Source organism: Anoplopoma fimbria, chromosome 22, assembly GCF_027596085.1.
Source record: "Anoplopoma fimbria isolate UVic2021 breed Golden Eagle Sablefish chromosome 22, Afim_UVic_2022, whole genome shotgun sequence".
In the NCBI taxonomy this organism is placed as follows: domain Eukaryota; kingdom Metazoa; phylum Chordata; class Actinopteri; order Perciformes; family Anoplopomatidae; genus Anoplopoma; species Anoplopoma fimbria.
Genome location: NC_072470.1, coordinates 9797028 through 9824079, shown reverse-complemented (window position 1 = coordinate 9824079; position 27052 = coordinate 9797028). Strand labels below are relative to the sequence as shown.

The 27052-nt window shown below is 39.4% G+C and overlaps 1 protein-coding gene across 1 annotated transcript in view; it reads left to right on the top strand.

Annotated features, from left to right (window-relative positions):
* LOC129111603 (gamma-aminobutyric acid receptor subunit gamma-3-like) overlaps positions 1–27052 on the top strand; it is a 95200-nt gene that overhangs the window by 18408 nt on the left and 49740 nt on the right. Inside the window, exons 2-4 of the mRNA XM_054623614.1 lie at positions 3026–3093; positions 23086–23177; positions 23624–23755. Of these exons, the coding sequence (XP_054479589.1) occupies positions 3091–3093; positions 23086–23177; positions 23624–23755 (227 nt within the window). The 5' untranslated portion in view covers positions 3026–3090. The remainder of the gene's footprint in view (positions 1–3025; positions 3094–23085; positions 23178–23623; positions 23756–27052) is intronic.

Below are 27052 nucleotides of genomic sequence, written 5' to 3'. Positions count from 1 at the left end.
GGTGCCAGAAAGTACTCAAGAGAGGGTTGGAGATGCTAGCCAGTAACCAGAATTATGCCTGAAGGAAACCCTGCTGTTACTTGAAAATTATTAAAAGCAGAATTTGACAAATTAACAGAGGTTCTCCTCTTCTGGGTGCAAAGGTTGTGTAGAGTCAAAAATTACCAAATTTCATGGCAATCCCTTTAACTGTTGTCGTAACATTTCATCAAATAGCAAATATTTCAACGTCATGGCGGCTCTTAGGGGAAAAGTCTGGGGATTAGGTCAAGTCATTAGGAATCATCCTCTGTGGAACATGAACGTCTGTACAATATATTTAGATATTTAACTGGATAAGTGAAAATGTTGATTTACTGGTGGCACTAGATGTCAGGGGACCACAAAGGTTATTCAGATTCACCCTCTGGGGACCATGAATGTGTGTTTTGAATTCCACGACAATCCTCTAATAGTTGTTGATATATTTCATGCTGGACCAAATTGTCTGACCAATTGGCCGACATTGCCGTCGCTAACATGGCTAAAACTTTGTGAAAAATGTGTGGTATGACTGTCCTCTTGCGTCAGAAACTGTTGTTGACCACCTGGTTCTTAACTGTTATTGCTAAAGGCAACATTTCAAATTACCGTCTCCTCATATTATCAGCTTCGCACTCTTGGAGATGGATGCTGTGTTTTCGAATACAGATTTCTACCTAAAGATCTCGGAGAGCATATCTGTAGGCATAATACGAGGCCAGCTGTGTAATGGACAAATAATAATAATAATAATAATAATAATCATTTTCAGAAGTGCATCTGCATTGTTGTCCCTCATTGTCCAGTTGGCAGAGCAGAACATGTTGCTGGAATTGAATGAAAGCCTCCCAGCAGGCCTTCACGAACCGAAACTGTTTGCATCAGTGGCCCAGCACAGCAGGTCCCTGGAGACATAACACGCATATGTGCACACACGAGCACTCCCGCGTGCACGTCAATTCTGCTATTCATGTCAACATCACAGAATAACATGACCGGGAAGACAATTTAACTGTGAAGTAAAAAGACTTAAATATCAGTGAACCATAAAGAAGCGTTAAATGAAGATAACATGGGTCATGGATTCATTAAGGAGCTTTTTTTCTCCAACACGTGACGGTTAACATCGTTTAGTGCTCTTAATTGATTCTGCCGTGGTAGAATCTGTAGATAACGAAATAGATTCCAATTAAAGTCAGGCTTTTTTATTTTTTTTGCCTCACCTTTCCGTCAACCTGTTTTTTGTGCCGAGAACATTTGCTTTAGAACATTTGTTCTTTCTCAGCATCACCCTGCTTCGTGTTCACACCTGAAACCCGCTCTGTAGAACAGCGGACTCCTCTTGTCGGATAGCGAGCAGCTTTACTGATCGAGGTCGGGGGGTTAAGCTCGCTGCTCGCAGACACCTTTTCTGCAGGGAAGAAGGAGTTTAAACATGCAAAGTTTAACATAGTTTTGTGGGCGTTTGCAATCTTTTGCACCACTGAAGCTGTGCTGATATCTAAATAGCACAAGGCAGCAACAACTCCTGAAATTGTAATAATTAAATTGTGCAGTGCAGATAAAAGAGGCAAAGGAAGATATTCCCACTCTTTAAAAATTCACAAAAAGTGCTGCGAGTGGATCTGTAAAATATCTCATGTGTGCATAAAGCACAGCACCCTTGAGTTAACTTATTTTTGGCTTTTTTCAACAAGAATCCCCGCTTGCAAAAAGGACTTCCCACAGAGATTTTTTTTGACAACGCAGCACTTCATAGCCGAACGTCTAACCCTCTGCACGCAAAAACGACCGTAAAATGCGACTCGCCCTCCTCACTTCACCCACTTTCCCAGCCAGGCCGCAGATCCCAGGCACGTCCAATCCTAAATTCACAATCCTGCTGTCGTAATATAAAACTATCTCACAGGAGTAGATGTGCCAGAGCTCTCACACATGCTCACACGCTTGACCTCATTCTGTAAGCTGTAACTACAACAAATCAACCTTCATTTACACTATTGTCTGAAAGAGGCTCGGCAGTTGTTGTGTTCAATAGCACTCCAGAGGGAGATAAGTGTTTGTTTGTCCAGTCTATAAGCTATCACAGAAGGGAATCTCTGCCGTTAGGCTACAGCGTCATGTTGTGTCAAGAGGGAATCTATTTTCAAGCTTTAATTGATGTAATGAGATCATGAAACAGTTAACCCTTGTTTGTTTTATTGGACAAACAGGAAATTTCACCTGATGAAACTTTAAGAGCTCACCAAAGTGATTAAAGGGCGTGTGTCTGTCTGTGTGTGTCTGTGTGTGTGTGTGTGTGTGTGTGTGTGTGTGTGTGTGTGTGTGTGTGTGTGTGTGTGTGTGTGTGTGTGTGTGTGTGTGTGTGGCAGTAAGAAAAAAAGAACTCCGTCCTGCTGTGTGGCTATAAAATAATTACATTTCTACCGGATACATCATGTGTATTCTGAGAAAAACATGTTATGTGACATACATGTCCAAGGACACAGTGTTTTGGTTAGATTTTCTCTTTTCGTTGAACACATTTGTCTTTTACAGTAATGAAGCAAACACAAATTCTTAGATGCAGCATTTAGGTCTGGTACCGTTCCACATTTCTCCATTTTTTTCTTTTTCTTTCCTAGAACCGAATGTTGTTGCCAAGCAAAATTAGCCAAGATCCTACATACTCTCTGGAAATGCTATTAATTGCCATGGTAACACGGTAACAGCTCCAGGAAGCACATTGCAACCTTTTTCTGATTTCAAAAGTAAATCTTCCCTCTCTGGGTGGGGGTGGGGTGGGGGGGAGAGACACAGACTGGTTAAGGCGACATTGAATGATGAAAACCAATGTTTTAAACTTGATTATCGATTAGATTTGTGGCTGTAGACATACATTACAGCATGAAAACATAGACAAATGACAAATAAAATGGAATGATTGCATGTTTAACTGTCACGTGTCCCACCTACAGTATGTGCAGCTACCATCACTCACTCTTCTCCCTTCTGGCTCTTGCAGTGAAACCTACAGTCATCGATGTGGGCATATATGTCAACAGCATCGGGCCTGTGTCATCCATCGATATGGTGAGTTAATGCTCTTTCTCTTGCCTCCCAGTCGCACACACACACATTTTTATCTATTGTCCCGCATTAGCATCATCGTACATGAATGTAGCAATCACTCGCGCTGTATTTGGAGGTCGTATGGGCCACCGCAGCTGTTTCTGTGCTGAAGGAAGCCAGGAAAGACAGGTGTGGACGCTTTGTTCAAGTCCCGTGAATCAGCCCGGATTAAGCAAATAAGTGACGAACCCAGACAAGCAGAGGAGAGCTTCTCTTAGGCCCAGCCAGGGCATAACAAAGTGTTATCTTCTTTAATTGGCCACGCAGATGGTGAGGTGGTGAATTGAAATCAGATTGTAGAATTGTATGGCTTGTATTATTGTATATCAAAGATTCAATTTCACTTAAAAGCATAGAACAGTGCACCTACAGTAGATGGCGTGCGGGGATGCTTACATACAGTGAAGGCGTTTACGGCTATTGTGCGCACAAGGATGGAAACACTTATTGTTTTCGTAGTAATTTGCTTCTGCACTATACTTTTGCTCTGGTTTATGCTTTTAGATGCTTGTTTAAGAAAGGAGATGCACTTATGCCTTCTGGTGACTAGTAGTTCTCTTGAATACCTATGTTGAATACACTTATTGTAAGTCGCTTTGGATAAAAGCGTCTGCTAAATGACAGTAATGTAATGTAATGTAATGGATGGCGTTTTATGGATATTGTGCACATATAAAAAATTTGTATGGATCCTGCATACTCTGACAAATAAGATCCCTGGACATGGATTGTTGCATATTTCATTATAGAAGGCCTGATCAGATGACATAAGACATATGAAATGCTGAAGCTGAAAGCTTTATGTGAGGTAATGAGAAAATATATTCTATTCAGACAACTTAAAGCATAAGTAGCTTTTGGCCTTGAGTGAAGCGAGGTAGACTAAATGCAATTGTCAATACACTCTCATAATATATTTTTTTCTGCTTGAAAATTCTCTCAAAACATCTTTAATATGTTTCTTTGAAAATACTAACTGAGTTAGACATGATAATGAAAGTGTTTTATCTCTGAACTCACCAGATCACCAGATGTTGAGTTGTGACAGTTGCCTAGCAACATTAAATATTCCCAGATATAAAAGCAATTTAGCCTTTTTTTTACTGTCAGCTCTGGCCTGTGACTTATATTACTTCAGACTACATCTTCTCACTCAGAATTAAATTACAAAAAAAATGAATTAGTGCATAGACCAATGTGCTGCACTCAATGTCCTTCATGTACATTGTGTGCAATGTTCAGCATGTCTTTATTATTATTGTTATTTTACAGAAAATAATTAATTAAATGCAAATAAATATTGCAAGTTAATATCTACTGGTAAGTAAGGGAGCGAGCATGTTTACCATGTTTTTAATATAGAGGTTCCGCACAGTGGAACTCATTTTAAATTAGTTGTTCCAAATAAGCCCTATTAATTTATGCCAGATCATTACTATACAGCCATTTAGCAGAATACATTTAGTTTTCCTTCCACAGTGCAATTGGGTTAAATTCAATTTGGGATGCAAAATGGTGTAGTTGAACTCAAAGATGTTATGTTGTTTTTGTACTCTGGATTCAGAGAAGCCAACAAGAGATGCACAGTCGCTTTGGAATATGCTGTGAACTTTGTAGTCACTGCTTTGTAGATGTATTTTCCTAACCTGTTATTAATTATTAATCCGTTCACATGGATCCTGTCTATCTTCGGCTGTTCTTTCCTATAAAAAGGCATCAGCCCAAAAATACTCTTAAAAATAGAATGAACGGTTTGTTGATATCAATGAGGGAAAAAAATCTTTGTTGAATCACTGGCTAAATAATTTTCTTTAAATCCTTTGTTCATGGGAAAGCAATTGGATCTAGTGTGGGCATGGCGGACCACGCCACTAATGGAAAAACTACTTTATAAAGAGGTTATTACTAATTGATCAAGTTCAAGTTTCTTGTTGTCTGTATCGCTAAGATATGCGTACGATAAAAATAATCAACAAGATAGGATCTTGCAATGGGAACTTGCTATTCTATTGAATTGTATTACATTGAACGGGCGTTCCTCTTATTATATCAACCAGCTGTATGTTGTGATTTGCACAACATGAGGGTAATGCATAGCAAGATGATTCAGCAAGTAGATAGAAGGCTCTTCTTATCACTGAAGGGGCTTATTTTAACATGAGCACTTTCTTCCTTCAGAATCCTGCTTATTACACGCTGCTTACAAAAGACATCAATCAGTTGACACTACAGATAAAACTGATGCTTTTATTTCAAACTAAAGCCACTGAGAAGCTTGAATAGTGGTTATGTCTGCATCAGTAAACAGCTTTCTGGTAGAAGTGAGCTGATATGAAAAGAAATCAACAAAATGGACCAGAAGCCCATGGCTAAATGTGATGAAAGAGACGTTTGGGCAGACCTCAGATTACCTTTCACTGGCCAATCACAATTGAGTGTTCAATGCAGCCGTATAATATTAAGCAAAGTGGCATACTGCCGCTCTATATTGCAGTTGGCAAAGGACGAACACGAGCAAGGAGAGGAGATCATCCTCAAAAACAGCTGAATCTCAGCAGCGTCAAATAATCAAACCGACTTATAATTTACACTTTTAACTTAAAACAAGTAAAAATAATTGATGATTTGAAGCACCCGGGATGCATATTTCTGAAGTGGAGCAGATGGAGCAGTCGGCGTTACACCACCAGATCTCTTGAGCTCTGTTGGTGTTGAGTTTTAGCATAGGCAGTTGATGCTAGACAGAGGGTTTGGTGTGAAGTTACATCCGTGTATCTTCAACGTAGCAAAGAATGGATCTTCAATGATTATAGGACCCAAAGGAAGCAGAGGTAGGGTTCCTAGTACTGAGCCGTGGGGTACCCCTTTGTTGACTAGGGCAGGGTTGAATATAGATTCATTGCTTTGCACAAATTGCTTTTTGTAGTTTAAAGGCCTTGAAAACTTAATTTTCACAATTTTCTGTCATGAAAAAGCCTCTGCTTAAATTTGAAAATAGTCTGTAACGGTTACAGGCTCGGTTGTAAACGACACACTGACTGATTTGGTGTTTTTAGCTGAGCTTGACCAGAACATATTTGGTTAAAATAGATCAGTGATGCTGAGTTGTTGTCATTGTTCTCCATGAAGTATGCTGGAAGTGATTCAATGTAGCCCCGTAGCGTTTTATGTGTGCTCTGATTAATTTGGCATGCAGTTAACACACCAGTCAGACTTGTTTCATTTAAAACGTAACTCCTGGCATTTGCTCCTGGTGTTCTTCACCACTGTTTTGGAAGAAGGGAATTATGGGAGTAACAGGCGAACCAGCTTTAAAAATGACATATTTTCTTTTAAGTTTACTGTTTGCACCGTGTTTAACATTTTTTTAAAATTGAATGACATTATACTGAAATGATAACAACGGACCCAAAGCCAACCAGTATGCACCTGCCCATTTTCATATGATTTCTGAAAATCGCTTCATTGAAACCAAACGATTATGCCATTCATTAGACAATTCTGATATGTTCACACTCTATTAAAAAGGGCAGGTCAGGTCTTTTTAATGCCCACACCCACCCGACCCGTTGTGAAAGCCAATCGCTCTTATCAAGAACAACCTCCCGGGGGTTTTAGAGACTGAAACCGTACTTGTTTTCCCTGTTGCTTAGATACACATTATACAAAGTATCAGTACTTATGGAACATAACTCTTTGAATTGCATGCATTTGGATGAAAAGCATCCTTAATTTCAAAGAAGTCCCCTTTTCTTTAGTGTTGATCTATTTTAAGATGTCCTTGTTTTCTATTTATAAATGGAGCCAGCTATGCAAATCATGTTTATTTTAGCATTAATTTCAAGTGAGAAAAATCTCATCATTTTACACTCTACTTTTGTGCTGCAAATGTCCATCTTTTTAAATCATGTGCACTCTTTGTCTGTTATGTTAAAATGGGCCACACACACACACACACACACACACACACACACACACACACACACACACACACACACACACACACACACACACACACACACACACACACACACACACAAAATCAGGAGTGATAGAGTTGTTGTGTGTTAGAAACTAGAAACTCACTGACCCACTACTGCCTGTAGTGGGTCAGTGAGGCATGTCCGGGCTCGGCTCGCCCCAAACTTTGTTTCAGCGGAGAGCGGAATCCCACTGTGACATTCCAGTGATTTTTCCTCTGTAAGCGCTGATTGGCTTCACCCTGTCAGGGTCGGTGGACGCTGGTCAGTGGAATGTGAGTCCTTGGCCGCCCCGGGGTTGACTGGACTGGAATTAGTGCAGTCACAACTCTTTTATCTCACTCTGTATCCTCCCCTTGTATCCATTTCTGCCCAGAAATGTTACAATGCCGGAGTGAAAACAAACCGATTTCTTCAGCATGGCCTGGCCTGGCTTGGCCTTGTTTTTTTCAAAGCTTCATATTCAAACTGTGACCTCCATTTAGCGTGTTCGCTCCCTCTGAACTTCACGGGTGTGTATCCCAGTGTGTGTGGCTGTGACTTCCCCATGAAAAAACAGGTCAAATCCCAATGGGGCATCAGATTCATAATCCATATTGATCACACACACACACACACACACACACACACACACACACACACACACACACACACACACACACACACACACAGACACAGACACACAGACACAGACACACACACACAGACAAACATCGACTGTCTCCGGCGCTATGACGACGACCAAACTCCAGGGAGCTCCTCACCCGCCTTTGAACAAAACACATTATCTTTCCTCATTTGCTCCAACGGTAATGGGCACTGGCTGGGATGATGCAATGCCAAATGAAGCCGATAGTAATTTAAGACGTACTGTGAGGAATGGTTGAGTGATTAAACGGCATTAGCGGCATTAAAGGCAAGCGAAAAAAACCGCCGCTCTTTTATAGCTGCTGCTGGGAGAGTCAGATAACGCAGTCGGTAAATTAACAGACAAAGATGGACGCACTTTGACATCGACACTATGTTCTTGTCGCCCGTGCTGGAGCCAGTGAGTGGGTGGCATCTTGAATTTACCGCTCTACTATTGAGGATGCCAGTGTGCAGCAACCAAGCATAGAAATTATTAGGACCACCTGCTCTGTCCATGAAAAAGACTGATTATGTGAAACCAAGTAGAAGCCATGATTCCCTATTACCGATGTCACAATACCAAAAATGTAGCAGTAGAAACCAACACCTGTGAAATCCCCTGAGTGTTGAAACCCATTTTGAAGTGTCGATAGTCTGTTAACTCAGATTTTGGACGCTGTTATTTTGAGAATTTAAGTGTCAGAATCAGCCTTGAAAACTAAATAGTTCCTATAGATTTAGCCAATAATTATTTTGAATAATCAATTACTTCTTTGATTAGTCAATCAATTGTTTAGTTTCCAATTACACTGCAGCCACTGGCTATGACTTGCCGTCGGCCAGAGAGGAAATGCTCCCCTTAAACATCAGTGAAGTGCCTTCACTGCTCACATCTGACTGAAGTGTCAAAGCAGGTCATTGTCACCTACAGTATGTGTAAATGTCGGGCTGCTATTTGAGGCCGTGCGAAAGTTGTGTCGCGCTGAAAAACAGTCTTTCTATATATAAATGTTTTAACTACAAAATCTTGATACATTGTTATCGCGCTGTGTAGTCTTTAATTAGTACTTCACCCCTGCAGCAAATTAAAGGTGTCATGTTGTAAAGATGTGCTGTGACCCTCTTCAATGAAGTGAGATGGCTGCCTATTAAAGTTCATGAAGAGCATGTATGCGCGGACACACATGACAACAAGATGCTCTTAATGCAGGGCGACAACCGAACTAACCTAGCAGGAAGGGGTGTCATGTGGATCAATAGGTCAACTGGTTGGGTTGGATTGTTTTCAATACATCCTGTAGTATTTGGAATTTACAAGCTAGTATATAAAGTGCTTTATATGCTTTTGTATATTATACTGAAATGGACTCTTCTGCATAGTGAGTACTTAAAGTTTTGGTACTTTAAGTATTTTTTAATGCTAATACTTTATAATTTAACTTGAGTCCTATTCTGAGTATTTCTACACTGTGGTATGGCTATTTTTTTACTTAAGTAGAAGATCTCAGTACTTTTTCCAGCACTGTCCCCAAGGTACATTTAGTGCACTAGGGTTTTCATTTTCTCCCCGCGTTCACGTAGGTTTTCTGCCCCAAAATCAGATATGCAGATCATAAAGTCAGATTTCCATACCAGATCAATATAGATGATTTGTGTTGCAACCCGATAACCGGAAGACATAGCAATGTATGGTAGTAATGGTTCAATTTAATATCATTGCAAAGTATGGAAAGCGTAGCCAGAAAACAAATAAATGGGAACACATTTATGAGCCCATCACTTCAAGCCACTCCCCCTAAATTATCATTATGAACATTGACAGAAACATGGTTATTGTTGTTCTCTCATCTGTCGCGCACTCGGCTTATGTACCTCCGGTGACGCACAATGAGCGACGTTAGAGATGTGCCGATCGGCTCTGACGTCACCTGAATCCGTGTGTACATAATAAATCCTCCACCCGTCCCCCACTTGAATTATTCTCTGATTTAGAGACCCCCACCATCATTTCATCCCTCTCGCTGTCTGTAGGCTATGTTGCTTTTTAAATTATGTATTGTACGAGTGCTTTCTTTAACGATTTACTTCAATGATCAGAGAGGCCGCTTTCCGTAATTGTAAGCTTTTCTATTCATGCAGCAAAATTAAAGACTGTAGTTTAAAGACCTGATGGGGAAAACAGAAGTAAACTTTAACATTCTCAAATAATCAATGGGATTACGCTGCTCTTCCTGCTGTGTCTCCCTTAATGGGGGGGAAATGAAGCTGTCTGCTGCAGAGCAAACGGTGACTCTACTGGCAGATTTTACTTTGATGGCCTGAAATTTCATTCATGAATGTCAATTGAAATACAACTTTCATCCAACTATATAATATGTGTTTTATAAATTATATAATTTTGAATAATCAGCTTGTCTCACTAGGATAATACAAGGATTATTAATCAACCAAAAACATGAAATTATCTGAACTATAATTCTGTCTTTTGAATCTTATCAAAAACATTTATTCTTTTGGTCTTTTTTGGTCAGGCTGAACTCGTCTCTGGTGAGTAGAGAGGGATTGATACATCCAGTACAGACAGCCATCCACATTAGTCCAGATAAATGTGTTTACATGAATAATCTTTGAAGAGATATCAACCAAGAGACAACGCCCCACGTTTGACAGATGTAGTATTTCAAAGCATCTGTGTGTGCGATTGTACAGTTTGTGTTTTTGTCTTTTTGTACGAGGAGGCAGTCAGTACACGCTGTTCTGTCTCTGTCTGTGAACAGCGTTTTTGTTGTTGGGACTGATAAATCCACTGAAGTACAAGTTCTGTGTGAGTGAGTCCAGACACTCTTTCCTGCTCCTTTTCCCTCATCTTTGATCACTTCAGCTTATCGAGATCCTTTATTTATTTATTTTGTGTTCTACTTTTATTTTTATGCCATTGCGGAAGGCTCAGATGATGAAGACAAAAACTCACTTTCATTTATTCTTTTCACAAATCCTTACTCATCCACATTAGAGATCAAGGTCGTCCTTTTGGAAAGACAAGCTAACCAAATTAGCGGACATATCGACTGAACGCATTTATCATTTCGTGATTGCTGGAAACAAGAAAGACAAAGAGAGGGACAGTGAGTCAGAGATGGAGAGGACAGATTATTATTGTCATTGGCACTCCATCAATCTAGCTCAGCCTGCGGTCTTCTTGGCGCAGCGATGCTGCACCTGTTAGGCAGTATGCGCATATCAAAGATGTTATTACTGACCCAAAACACGAAGCAGGTCACGGCAAAACAGCAAAGTACTTTTAATTAGCTATCCAGTGCCGTCAATTTACGGCACATTTACACATTTCACATTTTCAGCGTCCTGTGAGCGAGCAAGCAAGCAATCAACACTTTAATTATCTCTTTAGTTGCTATTGTGTTTAGGGTGCTGGTTTATTTTTTTAAATACTTTTTTAGTTTTTATTTGCCTTTTTCTTAATAAGGAAAATTCCAAAATAGAGCTTTTTCTCTCTCATTATTCATCACTTTGGCCCAGTCTGACATACATTAACATCTATTGGCAGGATTGCCAGGAAATCTGGTAAAAGATATCCATGTTCCCCAGTTGATCAATCTTTGATTGTCACCTGACTTTTCCTTTAGCGCCACCTTGCGGTTGACAATTGATGGATGGATTTGTAATGAAATTTGGTTCAGACGTCTCACTAAAGATGAAGCTCAGGTCGAACTGTTTTTTTGGCTTATGAAATATCTGCCAAAATGAGATTAGCTTCAGCTGTACCTTGCGTATAGTAGTATTCTACAAATATTAGCACGCTAACACGCTAAACAAGAATAGCATTACTCCTGATTTGCATCAGCATGATAGCCACGGAATTAAGTGCCATTCTGTCCACTATGTTATGCTGAACACTGGTCATTAAAAAAAATATATGTATATATTTGCACAACAATAGTCTATGGAAATGTGCATAAATTGGCATACAGTAAAAATAAGCATGCTAGATCACAAAATTGTTTACAAGAGGACAATGTTTTAAGAGATCCAGTCTCTTGATTTTGCACCAGATTGATGCATTTATTGTTAAAATGTGCAAAATTCTCTTCCGGGGTCTCATATCCCTGGACCCCCCTGAGGGTATGAGGTCCACCTAGCATAGTCTAGAATCTTGATTATTGTGAGCCTGTCTGCATGTTGACGTAACCGACAATCTCACAAAGCTGCTAGAATGACTATGAACTCTTAGTCTTGTTATTCATTCTTTAGTTCAAATTTTAAAATAAATTAAATAAAATCAACAATGAAGTGTTTAGTTGAACCAAAGGTTGTTTCTCTGTTTTGGTTTGGATGGAAAAGGGACTGACAGATTCAATTCAATTCAGTTTATTTTGTATAGCCCAAAATCACAAATTACAAATTTGCCTCAGAGGGCTTTACAATCTGTACACACGCGACATCCTCTGTCCCGGAACCCTCACATCGGCACAGGAAAAACTCCCCCCCAAAAAAACCCTTTAACAGGGAGAAAGCAAAGCTAATATGCGTAATGGTACAGGTAATAGTAATGTGACTAATAATAATAATAATAATAATGGTAGTAGCAGTTGGTGTCAGCAGGGCCACAGCAGGACGCGCGACCACAGTCCAGGTACAGCCACGATTTATGGAAACCTGCGAGGCGAGAAACACAAAGACTCCAGGGTAGAAGCAAAACCAATAAGCGTAATAGTACAGGGAATAATAATAGTAATGTGGCTAATAATAATAGAAATTAAATGTAAGATATGTGCCACTTGCCCGTTGAAGCAAAAATGCATCACAGTGCAAAGTAATGCGATTATAAAAACACCTTCTCCATTTCTTTCTTGGCCGAGGAAACAAAGCAACAGTTTGTTAATTTATTAGATCATGTTTCTCTCTCTCGAGCTTCAACTCTTCACCTCCTCTTAAAGGGAGACATTTCTTGAATCTAATTTTGGCAGACAGGTTGAATTGCTGGCGTCTCAATCAGTGGTGATAGGATGCTCTATATCCCGCAGCTCCACTCAAGTGATTACGGTTGATAAAACAGGTGTGGTTTTTTGCATAAAAGCTCGCTTAATGCTGCGTTAAAGTAAATTTCGTGGACTTTCGACGCATGCAAAACATGGCTATCTTAAAATCATTTGTCTGAGAACCCTTGACACAGGGATTCTAATGTTTATTCTGACCTTATTCATTCCTGCAAGTTTGGTTCCCCATCAAATAGACTCAACCTGTACATGCACTTAAACCTTGTCAGAATGAGAGAGAGGCCGCGGCCCTCGGCACTACAGCAACAGGGGAAGGACTCACTGAATAATTGAGTCCGTAGAAATTGAAGGACATTTTGAACTTCCACTCTGAAAAGACAGATGAAGCTATTTTTATGAAAGGGGACACTTACTTACAAGGTACACAAACAAGATTCACCAGAACTCAGACACACTCTTGCTTGACCTTATCTATTTGGATAGATATGCATCATAATGGCCCATGGTAACCAGTGAGTTTTCTTTTTAAAAGTGTTGGTGTTGGCTATCTATCTATATGTGTGCACACACACATGCGGGTACCCACATCAAAGGCTGAACCTCTTCAGAAGAGACTCTTAGTCTTAAATAGCAACATTGTGTTTTCCTCCCTCTGCCCCTCCTTCCATATCTGCTCCATATCTGCCGCTCATTTTCGTTTTATGCGAGGTTGAAAATGTTTGTTTATCTGTTATGGATTGCTCGGCGGTATCCTAGTGTTTGACTCAGGGGTACAGCTATTTTTGATTTGATTTGAACCTTCATTTATCCAGAAAATAGGACTTATTGAAACTGAAAGAGGATAGGAACTGTCTCATATCTGAGTTGATTGATGAGGTTATTAGCCAATAGCGGTGACTCGGCAAGTGGGCTGGATTCTGAAATATGTGGCTTCAAAACTGACTTTCTAGTGGACAATTCTTGGAATTTCAAAACAATGTAGAAGAGTCTGCTTGTAATTACAAACCCTCTGATTATAACCATCAAACTCAGCAGTTTCCATTAGTTCTACGCAGCATTTTGGCAATTTTCGGTTCAGGTTCTCTCTCTCCGCTCTCATTAGCATGATTAACGGCAGCAGCAGGCAACTCATTCAAGAAGTAAAAGCTCTGACACGGTTAAACAGTTGATTATTTACATCCCTTGGTGAAATTGGTAATTCTGTACCTCCTTGCGGCATATACCTTTTTAATTATGATTCAACAAAAGGCGCATGGCAAGTGAGACACACTACAAGTAGGGTAAGCTCTGAACAAAATAGTTCCTTAATCAGACTCAGAGTCTGAATTAATTCAGGACACAAAACACATCCCGGGTTTCATGATGTGTTAGATTATCATTTTGATGGTACTCAACACTCTTGAAATTCTAATGAGATGCACTTGGAACTCACTTGTTCATTGAATACAGTCCATGGGAGGGTCCTTCCATTATCATTGCCCTGTAGTATTTCAGGATCTTACTGAGGAAAATAAAGAACTCAGATGATTTTGACATTTCATTAAAATCTCCAGTTTTTAGTTTTTTTCCCTCTATTTTGATGCTTTTTTTAAGCTGTCAAATCAAGTATTCTTCACTTCACCTGGTTCACTTCATGATCATTACCACGGCATCTAGCTGATGCTTCGTCTGTGTGCTCGTGTCTATGTGTGTGTGTGTGTGTGTGTGTGTAGTTGGAGGAGCTTGAGCAGAGTAGATAATAAATGACAACTCTAACATCAAAAAGTACTATTAAAAAGAAACCAGTAACGTCGGGGTTTATGAATACTATCTGTAATAATTAACATCCATGCCTGTTTAATTCAGAGTTTCCGTATGCATACCTACCTTCAGATACCGTGAAAACGAGAAAGGCCCTCGCTAGAGCCAGTGTTTGGTTTGTCCGTTCTGGGCTGCCGTACAAACATGGCGAACAATGTGAAAGATGACCTGCCCCCTATGTAGATTTCAATGTCTTTCCTAAGCTAAAGAAAACACATAGTTGTGGATATTGTATTCCACTTCTGCAATTTCATTTTCCCAAATGTTAAAGACTGTTCCGTCGAGTAGAAATCTGTGTAGTTCCCCCAGTGTATGATAACATTAGTTAGTTAAAATGGTTTTCTTTCACAGGGGCAGTTCATGCTTTGTTTTGCAAGCACTGCTCACCTCTGAATCATCTGCAGGCTGTGTCTGTCTGTCTGTCTGTCTGTCTGTCTGTCTGTCTGTCTGTCTGTCTGTCTGTCTGTCAGTTGTCCCTTTTACACAAAGATGTCTCTCTCTCTCTCTCTCTCTCCAAAATACAATCACACTCTAAATTTTCACAGATAGTGGCTAGAGTCATTTACCGTTTTAATTGGTAGTCCCGCCATAACGTAAATAATGTTTGTGATGAGCGGTTCGTAAAATAAAATAGAAGATAGATGTTTGGGGGTGTGTGTGTTGATGTGTGTTGATGTGAAAGTGTGTGTGTGTGTGTGTGTGTGTGTGGGGGGGGGGGGTTGTGTCTTTTGTACCTTCTCCCACAGTTGACATTCAATGATGTGACTCATTTAGGTGCTGGGAAAGTGAGGCTGAAAATTCATAAGAAAAGGTTATCTGATTGCAGAGCAGAAGGTCGATGTTCTTTGCCTCTTGCACCATGACGGCCGACACAAGTAAATTCAGAAAATTTGATATGCAATTTACTGTGTTCAGTTGCATCCTCGGAGGTTGATGAGAAACCTGTGTTGCCTGGAAACACTAGTTATACAATTTAAGTGTTTCCCCGACATAACTGTCATATGTGATCTTTTTAAAAGGGTCACACCTGTTGAAAGTAGAGTTAGACGAGGCTCCGCTGTTACACTTATTTCTTGTGCCAACAAACATACCCTATGTGCTTGTTTTATAGTTTCTTACAAAAACATAGTGTATATCTTATAGTGGAAACTTTCGAACTAATGTATAATCTAAAATAAATACTCCAGACTATGGTAGGCATGCCTTACTTATGCATTCTTAAGTTAAAGGGACCGTTTGCAACAAAATCAAAAACACATATCTTTCATCCTTCCTTTAATACTATTTATCAATCTGGATTATTTTGTTGCGAGTTGTCTAGTTTTGCAGATATCGGCTGTAGAGATGTCCTATCAAATATATTGAGTTTATATGGCGTTCGGCTTGTGGTGCTCAAAGTGCCAAAGGAAATTGATTTAATAAAGAACACATGGGACTATATGGGTGATTGAGGTAGATATCAATCATCAGTGTCAGTATACAGCATGTAGCAGGTGGAAGAACGCTTGAGCAGGTGTGTTTTTCCTGTGCCGATGTGAGGGAAGGACAGAGGATGTCGCATGTGCACAGATTGTAAAGCCCTCTGAGGCAAATTTGTAATTTGTGATTCTGGGCTATACAAAATAAACTGAATTGAATTGAAAAATTATGATTTCAAGAGTCCGCTGATATTGATTAGCTGACATAGCAATAACTCGAGGATCACAAATCATTTTTTGTTTGTACTCTCTATTCCCCTCTCCAGCATCTTTCCTCTCAAATCCTTCAGTTGTCATTGTCAGCCCTCATCACTTCCCTTGTCCACATTAGATTCCATTACCTTCCACTGTTTCTTCTCTTATCTAATCCCTCTTCTTTTCCCTTTCCCTCCGATTCTCCCTCAGAATCAATGTATACAGAAATGCGGTGTTTATAGAGAAACTCTGCATATAAATTAGGTATGAGCACTTTGTGTTTGATGTTTGAAGCCCAGAAAAAAAAAAGAAGATCACCTGTTCAAAGACACTAGAGAAAAGCTTACGTATCAAAATATGTTTCAGGAGATAAACAAAAAAAGTGCATGCTGTGCATTAAAGCAAAATCCTGCTGCTGATACAAGTATAGGTGTACGTTTTAATATTGTATTTATTTGACTAAGATGATATTCAAACTTTAAATGGGATATTTATTCAAAATAAATGCAACGAGAAAGTAACCGGTTCTAAATAATCTTGCCTCAGAATCTGTCACGTACACAGTGGTGCTTTGACCTAACGTCAGCACGCTAACATGCTCGTTGTGACAATGCTGAGAGCAGGTATAGTTTTTAATATGCTCACCTTAATTTAGCGTGTCACTTAAACTCACCATCAAAACAGTATGAGCTCACTGTTATCACTGTTACTACTAGTACTACTTCTATTGTAGTACTAGTTGCGTGCCTAGTACTACATTTGTAGCAGCACTACTTGCGTATACATGCGGCCTCTAATAGGTCTAGTCCCGCTATCTCTGTTACCATCACAAAGAAAAGTAAATCATCAGTCTTAAAGTTGGACAGAGAAACACAGGTGTTGATTGTACCTCAGGCCAGATGCTCAGTGAAGCTCAGCCGACAGTTTGCGTCATTTCTCATCTTGTGTTATTTCCGCCCTCACAAACAGACTTCAAGTAAACAGCCAGGTATGCAAATCACATCCTTTTGTTTCAAAGGTCTTTTTTATTTGATCCTTGGGGATGAACAAGACAAAGGCATGTTTATGAGATAAGCTACACACACACACACACACACACACACACACACACACACACACACACACACACACACACACACACACACACACACACACGAAAGCGATCTTTAAAATGCCCTTCATGTCTGCAGGTAACGCACAGTTTTGTTTATTACACATGACAGAAGTTCATCAGCACCCCTAAGCGGTGGTTGAATGGTCGTGTTTACCGTTATTTCTGCCCATCACACACTGTGAGGCTGCCTGGGGGGCACAGCAATGCATCATGGGTGAATGTGTTTATTTAGGTGGTGTATATGAGGGCTCTGAGAACGAAACTGCGTATTTAAATATTGTCTATGACGCTGCAGTACGACGAGAACCACAGAGAAGTTGACATAGGATTCGGAGAAATCAAACTTTCCTCTTGTTTATCTTTCTTCGTCTCCTTGAGGGATTGAAAATGTAGTCCAGTGACCAATTTTCCAAAGTCTGGGAGATATAAATATTTCACTTATAAATATTTATACCAACTATGCGGCATTGGTTTTGCCTGAAGAAATACGTTAGTCAGTGATCTGTGCTTAAGTTTGAGATTTCCTTCACTGCAAAGCATAATATAATAAAGTGCAAGACTGTGTTTTAGAGCTCACTGGATTTCACTTGATCAGCAATGAGGCAGAGAAGAATCCTTTATGAGGGAGTTGTAATGGTGAAATATTTATGGAAGGCTGAACTGACTTTTTTTGGCAAGTTAATGAAGTAAACCAGCAAGGAGAAGTGTGTGTAACATCAGTGGTGAAAGTAGAACTCAGATCCTTTACTTAAAAAAACAGTGTTAAAACCATAGTCAATCCAAAGTAAAGTACTTTGATCCTGTCTCCTGGGTTTACGTTTGAGTTACAGGAAGTGGTTCACTGACTGTAGCTGAAAGGCCTAGTCATCCAACATTTAATATGACAAAACTTTGCAGCAAAATCACGTTATTCCAATTGAATTGCTGCAATTAGTGTATTCGCTCACTGAGGCAAAGCGACACGTCAACTTTGGTGACCTTTAACACGCAAGTTTGTGTCGTTGATAAATATCAAACTTGACAGTGCTGACTTTTGTGGGAATACAGAGCCCGAGAATCAAAATGGAGGATGCTACTGTAGCGTCTTAGCTGGTTTGAGAGCTTAGCTGGTTTGAGAGCTCTGCTCCCAGCAGACCACATGACACATGACAATAAAAACATGACAATACAAACCTGTGCAATACATTACACTGTGCAATAATAGTTGAAATAGTTTTTTCTGTCTGTAAATATAATATTTCAGTTATTGTTGATTTTCTACTGTTTTTTTTATTGCTTATTTATAATACTTGTTTTTTTTATTTTCATTTTTTATTTTTATCTTGTCTTTCTTCTACGATGTCTCTTGTGTGCACTTTGCTCTATGCTGCTGTAAGCCTGCAAATTTCCCCGCTGCTTGACTAATAAAGGATTATCTTATCTTATTATTTACAATTAGTCATAATTCTGATTGTACTACAGTGGTGAGCTTAACCACAACTGTTCTGTAAAAATGCAAAACAGTTTTTACACAAAAAATGTTTTGCATTTTTACAGTTGCCAAATATCTTAGTGTTCTGGTGTTATAGCGTTGTCACTTTGGGCGGAGATGGGAGCGCAGCACGGATGAGATCGACCTCGAACACTCTCCCTGCACGATCTAATCTGAGTTTTATTAACTCACTGTCATTTAGCGTTTGGAGAGTATTTCTCTTTCCACCATTTTCTCCTCTGCTGAAGAATCTATTAACCTCTTAAAAGAGCTACTACCTACGTTTAACAGGGCTAAGATGTTTTCTGAATAACTTTTATCTTTACCAGTATCATTATTAGATAACGTCTTAATTCTTAGAATTTTCGTCACTAGAAGCAACTCTTTGAACTAGAAAGCTTTTTGGAGGCAGCCCCTAGTGTGCGTCTCAGACATATAATGGAGGAGGAGGCAATATGGGCTCAAATAGAATTTGAATTAAACAAAGACATTGCAATGCATCATATTCTCAAGGAAAATCCGTGGTTTTGTATGTAAACTATTGAAAAGCATTTTTACAGACTCCACATCATGTAATGAATGGAGGAATCAGTAGTAAACAACAGAGGACCCAATTTAATTATTGATTTGAAAATGTTGATAGCAGGAAAGCCTTTCATTACCAACGAAGACACTTTATTTATTGAAAGTTTGCAATCTGAAACAGTCAGGCGAGAAGAACATTTCCGGCTCACCGAGTGTGAAGATTTCAATCAAGCTCCAAGTAAACACAAAGTTATAAAGATAAGACAAAGTAATACGTTTATCCGGCCTCTTGGGAAACGCGTTTTAGTACATGGATGTGGTAAATGTGGCTGAGTGACGGCCGTAATTGGTGGGGAGAGATCGGCCTCTGTGCAAAAATGATGAGGCTGGATAAGGAGGAAGCTATTTGTTTAGAAGGTGTTCAAGTCGAGCTAATTCATTTCAGTCAGACGTGCTTTGGTGTCAACATCCTTGGGCTTTAATAATGGATTTCATAATATCAGATTGTGAGTAGTATTTGCATTCCCCAAGATAGTAGGGGCGGATTTGTTTATTTTTACCCACCTTTGTAACAACAATTTAATTTGCTGGTAGCCAGTGTGTGCTGAATGTGTTGCTCTCGTTTGATATGGCAAGAAGATTTTAATGTCAAATAATACAATTCTGCCATAATACATGCATGTGAAAGAGTGTCACCTGCACCTTCACCTTTTTCCACGATAGTGAATCGGACTCGCAATACACACGAGAAACAATTAATATTCATTCGCGTGACGTCGCCCGCTGTGTAAAACTCAGTAAGGGACAGGAAGGAAATAGTTTATCACGTTCTGAATATTTTAAGACCTAAGATAAAATATTTATACCCTAAATAATGAACTTGCAACTCGCTGTCTCTGACTTTATATGTTGGATGTTCCCAGCAGGGAAAACCCAACACCCAGTCACCTTTGATTATCTCGCCTACAGGTTGGTGCTTGGTCGTTTTTTTTTGTCAATAGCGAGAATGAGTAATGGACTCCCTTAACACCTTTGTTTTCTGACTTTGAAATGGATCCCCAGGGGAATAATGCAAGCCTCCGTAGTTAATTTCAGCCGGATATCTCCCAACACTCAGCTCCATTGTTTTGCATAATACCCATGAATAATGGGCCCGCGTCAGCGCCTCGGCTTGTAGGTGTAGTCCCCAAAAGGACCCGCAGAAAATCCCATTGTGAGAGTTAATTCGCGCCAGGCGTAACATGTAACACGTAACACTTTGTGGTCCGCCGCCTGAATTATTGGCACGCGTGTCTCCCTATCATTATCCTCCAAAGGTCAAGCGTGCCGACAGTAACAATGGGGATTGTGGCAACAGATGTATTAGGAAGGTCAGGACTCGTCTGTCTGTTTACGGAAAAGGTCAAAAAAAAAGTCAGAGCGAGTATCACTGTGCATGAAATTGTGATGTTTGCAGTCAGTCTGCATTTTCACTTACTCTACTTTAAATACGCTGTTATGTATCTTATGTTTGGGTTACTCTACAAACTTTTGTTGAAGAAAAAAATGACAAAAAGTTTCAAAAATTCAACTCTGTCCTCTGGAGTAAATCCTCCTATAATTGAACACAGATCAGCTTCTTTCGCCAAACCGGATCATTCTGAAATAGTCTCACATAATAGGCTCTGAAATGCCATTTTTTTCTTTTGCTACATTTCATATCAACTAAAGATTGAGAATGGCTTCCAAAGAGTTCTCCCTGTCTGACCTTATCATTGAAGTACCAGTCTGCCTTGTTCTATAGAGGACTTCCAGCTGATGTACTGACCTTCTGCCTGCCATGTTGGAGGTCCTCACTTCCTCTGCACTGGGAAGCTGTGAATAGCTCGGCATATTTCCCAACTGACTGAAGGGTATTAAAATGTGTTTAATCTCTCGGCTGTTTAGATTAATCACACAGTATTAACTCTACAATCAATTTACCTTCAAATATTACCTTTATTTACATACGATATCTGGTATTCGGTATTATTCTTAGAAAGAATAAAACATTTTTTCGAAAGTATAAAAAAAAATGTTTTATGTACTTGAAAATGAGATTTTAATATTAGTGGATTTTACTTGACTAAATAAATGTTGTATTGTCTCAGCCAATAAGCGTGCCGTGTCACAGTTGCCATAAAAACATTATTGGAGACAGAGTGAACCAAACAAGGTTGTATACACGATGTAGCTCTCTGCTCTCAGGTTTTAATAGAGTGTCTGTTTGTCAAGATTGTCTCGAGGTTAGATACTGTGTGGCTTACAAGCTGTGGTTATCTCTTGCGAAACTAGAATATTTTTTAGTGTTAAATTTTCAGCTGAATGTGTTTTTGTTTGTGTGGTATCGGACACTTAGTCACAATCGTTTCTCCACTTTTACTAAAAAAAAAAAAAACATCACTAGTGAAATTGTAGTTAATATTTACTGTATTTAAAATAAAAGTAAACATTACAATGTAAATATACACCAGAAGATACTTCTAACCTGCTTTTCATACAGTGGGTACGGAAAGTATTCAGACCCCTTTAAATTTTTCACTCTTTGTTTCATTGCAGCTTTCTTGACAGAAAAAAACAGAAATCCATTTCTTCTGATCCTCCTTGAGATATATTCACAGGAGCCGTTATTTTTATGAGCAATAGAAGAGCTGCAACCAGTTAGGACTATGGGATGACCCAAACTAAGAAGAACCCAAAGATCACTGAGCTCCAGAGATGCAGTAGGGAGATGGGAGAAAGTTCCACAAATAAGATTCTCTGGTCTGATGAGACCAAAATTGAACTTTTTGGCGTTAATTCTAAGCGGTAGTGTGGAAAAACATTACCTGCCCAATACAATCCCAACAGTAAATATTGCAATTGAAGGAAAGATGAATGCGGCCAAGTACACCTGAAGAATAGTTCAACCTCATTTCATCTTACATTCTTGACTGGAGCCAGAGCCCTTATTTTTATACTAAATGGCTGCCACCAGTTTGTTAACCAGAATAGTTTCATTTCATCTTACTAGTACAGCAACAGTAGTGCGCTATTTGGAGTGTATTCTAAGATTTGGGTGAGTGAGGACAGCTGTGTTGCCAGCTGTCGGTACATCTTTCCATCTTTCAAAAAAAAAAAAAAAAAAAAGATAGTAGAGATAAATGAGTGACACACGCTGTCAGATATATCTTGCCAGGTTATATTCAGCCATTATTTTGACGCAAGGTCTCTAGAAGGACGAGAAAATCTCTTGAGATGGGTGGTTGCATTAGTAACTGCAAGCAAACAAAACAATATATTTTATAATATATAGAAATATAACAAAATAATGGCAGTAATCTAGTGTATTAAAATCCACGTTTTAAGCATTTAACATATTGTATAAGGAAAGGAAGCAAACTAAATACCAGCTAGACAAAAACTACCTTATAAGTCACGATTTTGTGTTAAAACTTCTCATGATTTGAAGATGGGTCAGTGCCGAGGTGAAAAAAAGGGCTGAAGTAAACAATTTTCGAAATGGTGTAATTTCATTTCCATATCAAAAGCATAATGTGTATTTGAGTGTTTCCAGTGAATGCTGCGCCGCTTTAGTATTTCCTTTTGATCTGGACACCTCAGCTGCTCCAGAAGGACTGGACCGAGACCGCCCAGCGCACTCGCTCCATCCGTCTCCTTCTGTCTCTACGCTGCTAAAGAAAGGATTGTCCGATCACTATATTGAGTCTGCTTTTCTCTCCCTTAGGAGTACCAGATCGATATTATCTTCGCCCAGACCTGGGTGGACACCCGTCTGCGGTTTAACAGCAGCAGCAGCATGCGGCTAACCCTCAACAGGTATGCTGGATTTACTGTGGATATACAGCTGTATTTCAGATTCCCTTACATGTTAGCTGTGCGGGTGCTGCGTCGATACCTTCCTATCGAGAATCACAGCATTTAATGTTTTTTTTAAACGAACTAAAAGACACTGCTGTGACTCTTTCTTTCCTCTGTAACAACGATTGTGTTGCAACACTTTCATACTGTGAATATCTCATTTGAGAACAATATTCGTCTCTCTCTCGGGAAGAGGCCTGTAATTAATGGAACAAATTGATTGATGTGCTTTGTTTTCCTTGTGAGAGCCGGGTATTTTATTATCCTCTTATTGGGAAGTGGATCCGCTTCAGACATTTCAAATATGAAAGAATTCAACAGAAATCGTTTCTCACCTTCTGCCCCCCCCATCTCTCTCTCTCTTTCTCTCGCTCTGTCTCTTTGTCTGCCTCTTATTCAACCAGCAATATGGTCGGCTTGATCTGGTTGCCCGACACCATCTTTAGGAATTCCAAAAATGCCGACTCCCACTGGATCACGACACCCAACCAGCTGCTCCGAATCTGGAACAATGGAAAAGTACTCTACACGCTGAGGTAAAAGCTGTGAAAACACACATTTCAGTATTAATCAAGAAACAAAAGTCTGTGTGGAGAAATCCAACAAAGACGCGTACACATTGAATCAATGGCACTTAGCTCTAATATCAACTGAACACAGTAGCAAAACTAAAAGTCCTTTTTTAATGTTTGGAATTCTACCTCAACTACAACCACTGATTGTGAATAATCCCGCTGATTATGAAATCAATATGAAAGCGATGGAGACAAGTACAGACATTTAAAAACCTCTAGAGACATGGAAAGATAGACATTGGCATCTGTTACATCAACACAGAACATAAATCATTTGAAAAATGGATTTCACTTTATAGCTTCTTGTCGTCTAAGAAGTCGCTGGAAGCATGACGTCCATATTTGGGAAACAGGAAGGAAGCTTGGGTGGCGCAAGCAGAAAAGTACAAACTTTTCGTACTCATTAATAGGCAATTATTGGTGCGTTTTGCCAATTAATTCAAGCTGCAGTCATCTAAAATTTATGTCTCTTGCAGTGGTTTTCAATAGTGATCAAAACCCATGGTTCTGTATGTTCCCATCAAGCTTGTTAGTAAGTGCACAAGTCTGTTTGTTCACATCAAAGCAGCCGACTCCTGTCCTTAAAGCCCCTGAAAACATGGTTTCAAATCTCAGAGGACACTCCACACTAGATTATTTGTGCGAGTACACATATTAGCATCACATAGGTTTCTTGTTGACATATGATGTTATCAAATATGATCAAAGTACACATCAAATACATTTCCCCCAAAGATGTTTTCTGTTATTATTATTATTTTAAGTAGTTCTTATCACACTGATGTATTTAGGTTTTATGTATTTAAGTTTACATTTTTCTGATATGTTATTTGATGCTATAAAAGGGGGTGTGACGTCATGATTGACAGCTGTGATCGACAGCAGCTCTGAGTGAAGTAGTCACGGATAAAGATCCTTATATATAGTCAATGGTTAATACAGTCACTGACCGTGTCGCCAGTTAGCTTAGCAACATTTCCACTGACAAAGCTGTCTGACCGCCGTGTGTGTTTCACACAAAGATAATGTCTGCTTGGACTAGAAAGTTCAGTTCAACTGACTCGACCCTCCCTAATCGTAACAATATAGTCGAGATTAGGACCCCAAATTATATATATCGTATGAGGTTAGAAAAAAAGATATCATTTTGGAAAGGAATATTGCTTTTATTTTGAAAGAAACAGTAGAATTAAAGTTTTCAAAAGGGCCCCAGCTGAAATCAAACCAGGGCGCCTTAGTTAGGTGCTTCTTAACCACTCTGCCACCTGCGCTTACCCAGCACACACTTCAATAGAATCTGAACTACTCTGTGTCCTGGTTATGGCTAGTACTTCTGTACAATAACTATATGTCTCTCTTCCCTGTATGTTGTTTTCAATATTTAAATGACAATATCTTAGCTTTTGGTATAAAGCCCTACTTTAACGCAGCAAAGAAGAATAGAAACTCCTCTTACATCATGTCATGTGTTACTGCTTGTTGAGTTCTGCTCTCTGTGACAGCTTCTCAGTGGTAGAGAAAAATGACACACAGGGGATCGTTGTGCGTGTGTGCGCGTGGCCTTATGACAAAATAACCCTCACCGTGTCAGTGTCTGCAGAAAAAAACACTCGGGATTGGAGTGGACAGGTTCTTTTTATATTTGAGTGGCATCTGTGTTTATGAACCCTCAAGCTCTGACATGAGCTTTTTCTGTCTTGAGGATCAAATTTCACCTGCGTACCCAGGATTTCAAACCATACCTTGGTCGTCAAAGCAAATACAACCATAAATGTGTTTGTTTTCAAGCCCTTAGAGGAACAGATGCACAGCTCAGGAGGATCGCTCTGATCCTGTCTTGTGGTGTCAAATCAATCAAATAAAGGTGACTGTAAGAAGAAAAAACTGTTTTAATAATGACCTAAAATCTAACTCATAGTTGTAATGATTTGTGGCGATTTTAAGGGTTAATAACAGCTTCTTAAACTAAACTAATGATTATGCCCAATAACCCCCCAACTCTGATAAACTCCCTGTAAAGTACTTGCGAGGCACATAATGGCTGACACAGCTAGCAGCTAGCTGGTTACCATAGTGAAGCATTTAACAGCTAGAGTAGGGCTGTACCGAATGTCTATATTTTTTTACATTGTAAGCTTTTTTTGAATGAAGCTTTGAATGTCTGTCATCATACTTTATATTATTGTGGTTATACAGATGTAATTTATGGTGCTAAACCGCCCTGGTAATGCAGTTGAGTGCCTCCCTTTGTGTGCTGCAAAGTGAAAATGGATATAGATTCAAGCAGGAAATCACATTACGTGAATTTTGGAAATGATTACGTCTCTCTTTTTTAGCCAATACATTTTGACTTTTTGATTTTATAACATTGGAAATGTTTGGATGGCATGAGTCGGAAACAATCCAATGCTCCCAACACATCAGGTGGCCATAAAAATGAATGCTAATGTTGTTTAAACGGGCAACTCTATGCTAACATGTTCGCCACAAAGCTCTACAGATTGATAGTATTCTGTTTTTCAGCTGTTTCCCGAGTGCCTAACGCAGCTTACGAGATTTTTTTATTGTTTTATTATAACGTCAAACAATCCGATTTCTTGCTTATTGGCTTTGATGATCACATATATATATATATAAAATGCTTTTAGATATGCTTACATTTCACAAATTGCTGTTTGTATTCAGACAAAGATGTGTAGCGATAAATACATGTATTTTATTTACCACCTTAGTTTGATCTTTCAAAGCATTGGCCCGTACCAGACACACACAATTAGTTTTACCACCAGTTTCCTTTTGTTACATCCAATCAGCAGATGAGTTTTAGTAATGGAGCTTCTAAAAACCTCTACGTGTACACAAATGGAAAAAACATATTCTCTCATGAAATTACTCCTCACCACCACAGCTTCCCACAAAATGTTTGTCTTTTAATAGCTAATTTCACTTCTGCTAATGCGTGCCTCGGTGATGAATTTGAAAATTATTGTTTCATTAAAAGGATATTAAGTCTGAAAGAGGCGCATGTTTGGAGGCGTATTTGCATTGAGTGATGCATCTCTCACAACCTCATCTCAGCAGCGTTTGCTTTCCTCTTGCTCCCCTCACCTCGGCTCGGCACTCTTGCCCAAATTTGGACTTCCTGGCTCCCGACAAGGATGGAAGATTATGCAAATTGGGACTGTACAGGACTTCATCTGCACTTTGTTCACCTACAAACAAGACGAGCACGACAGCCACCTTCCTGCTTTGAATTAG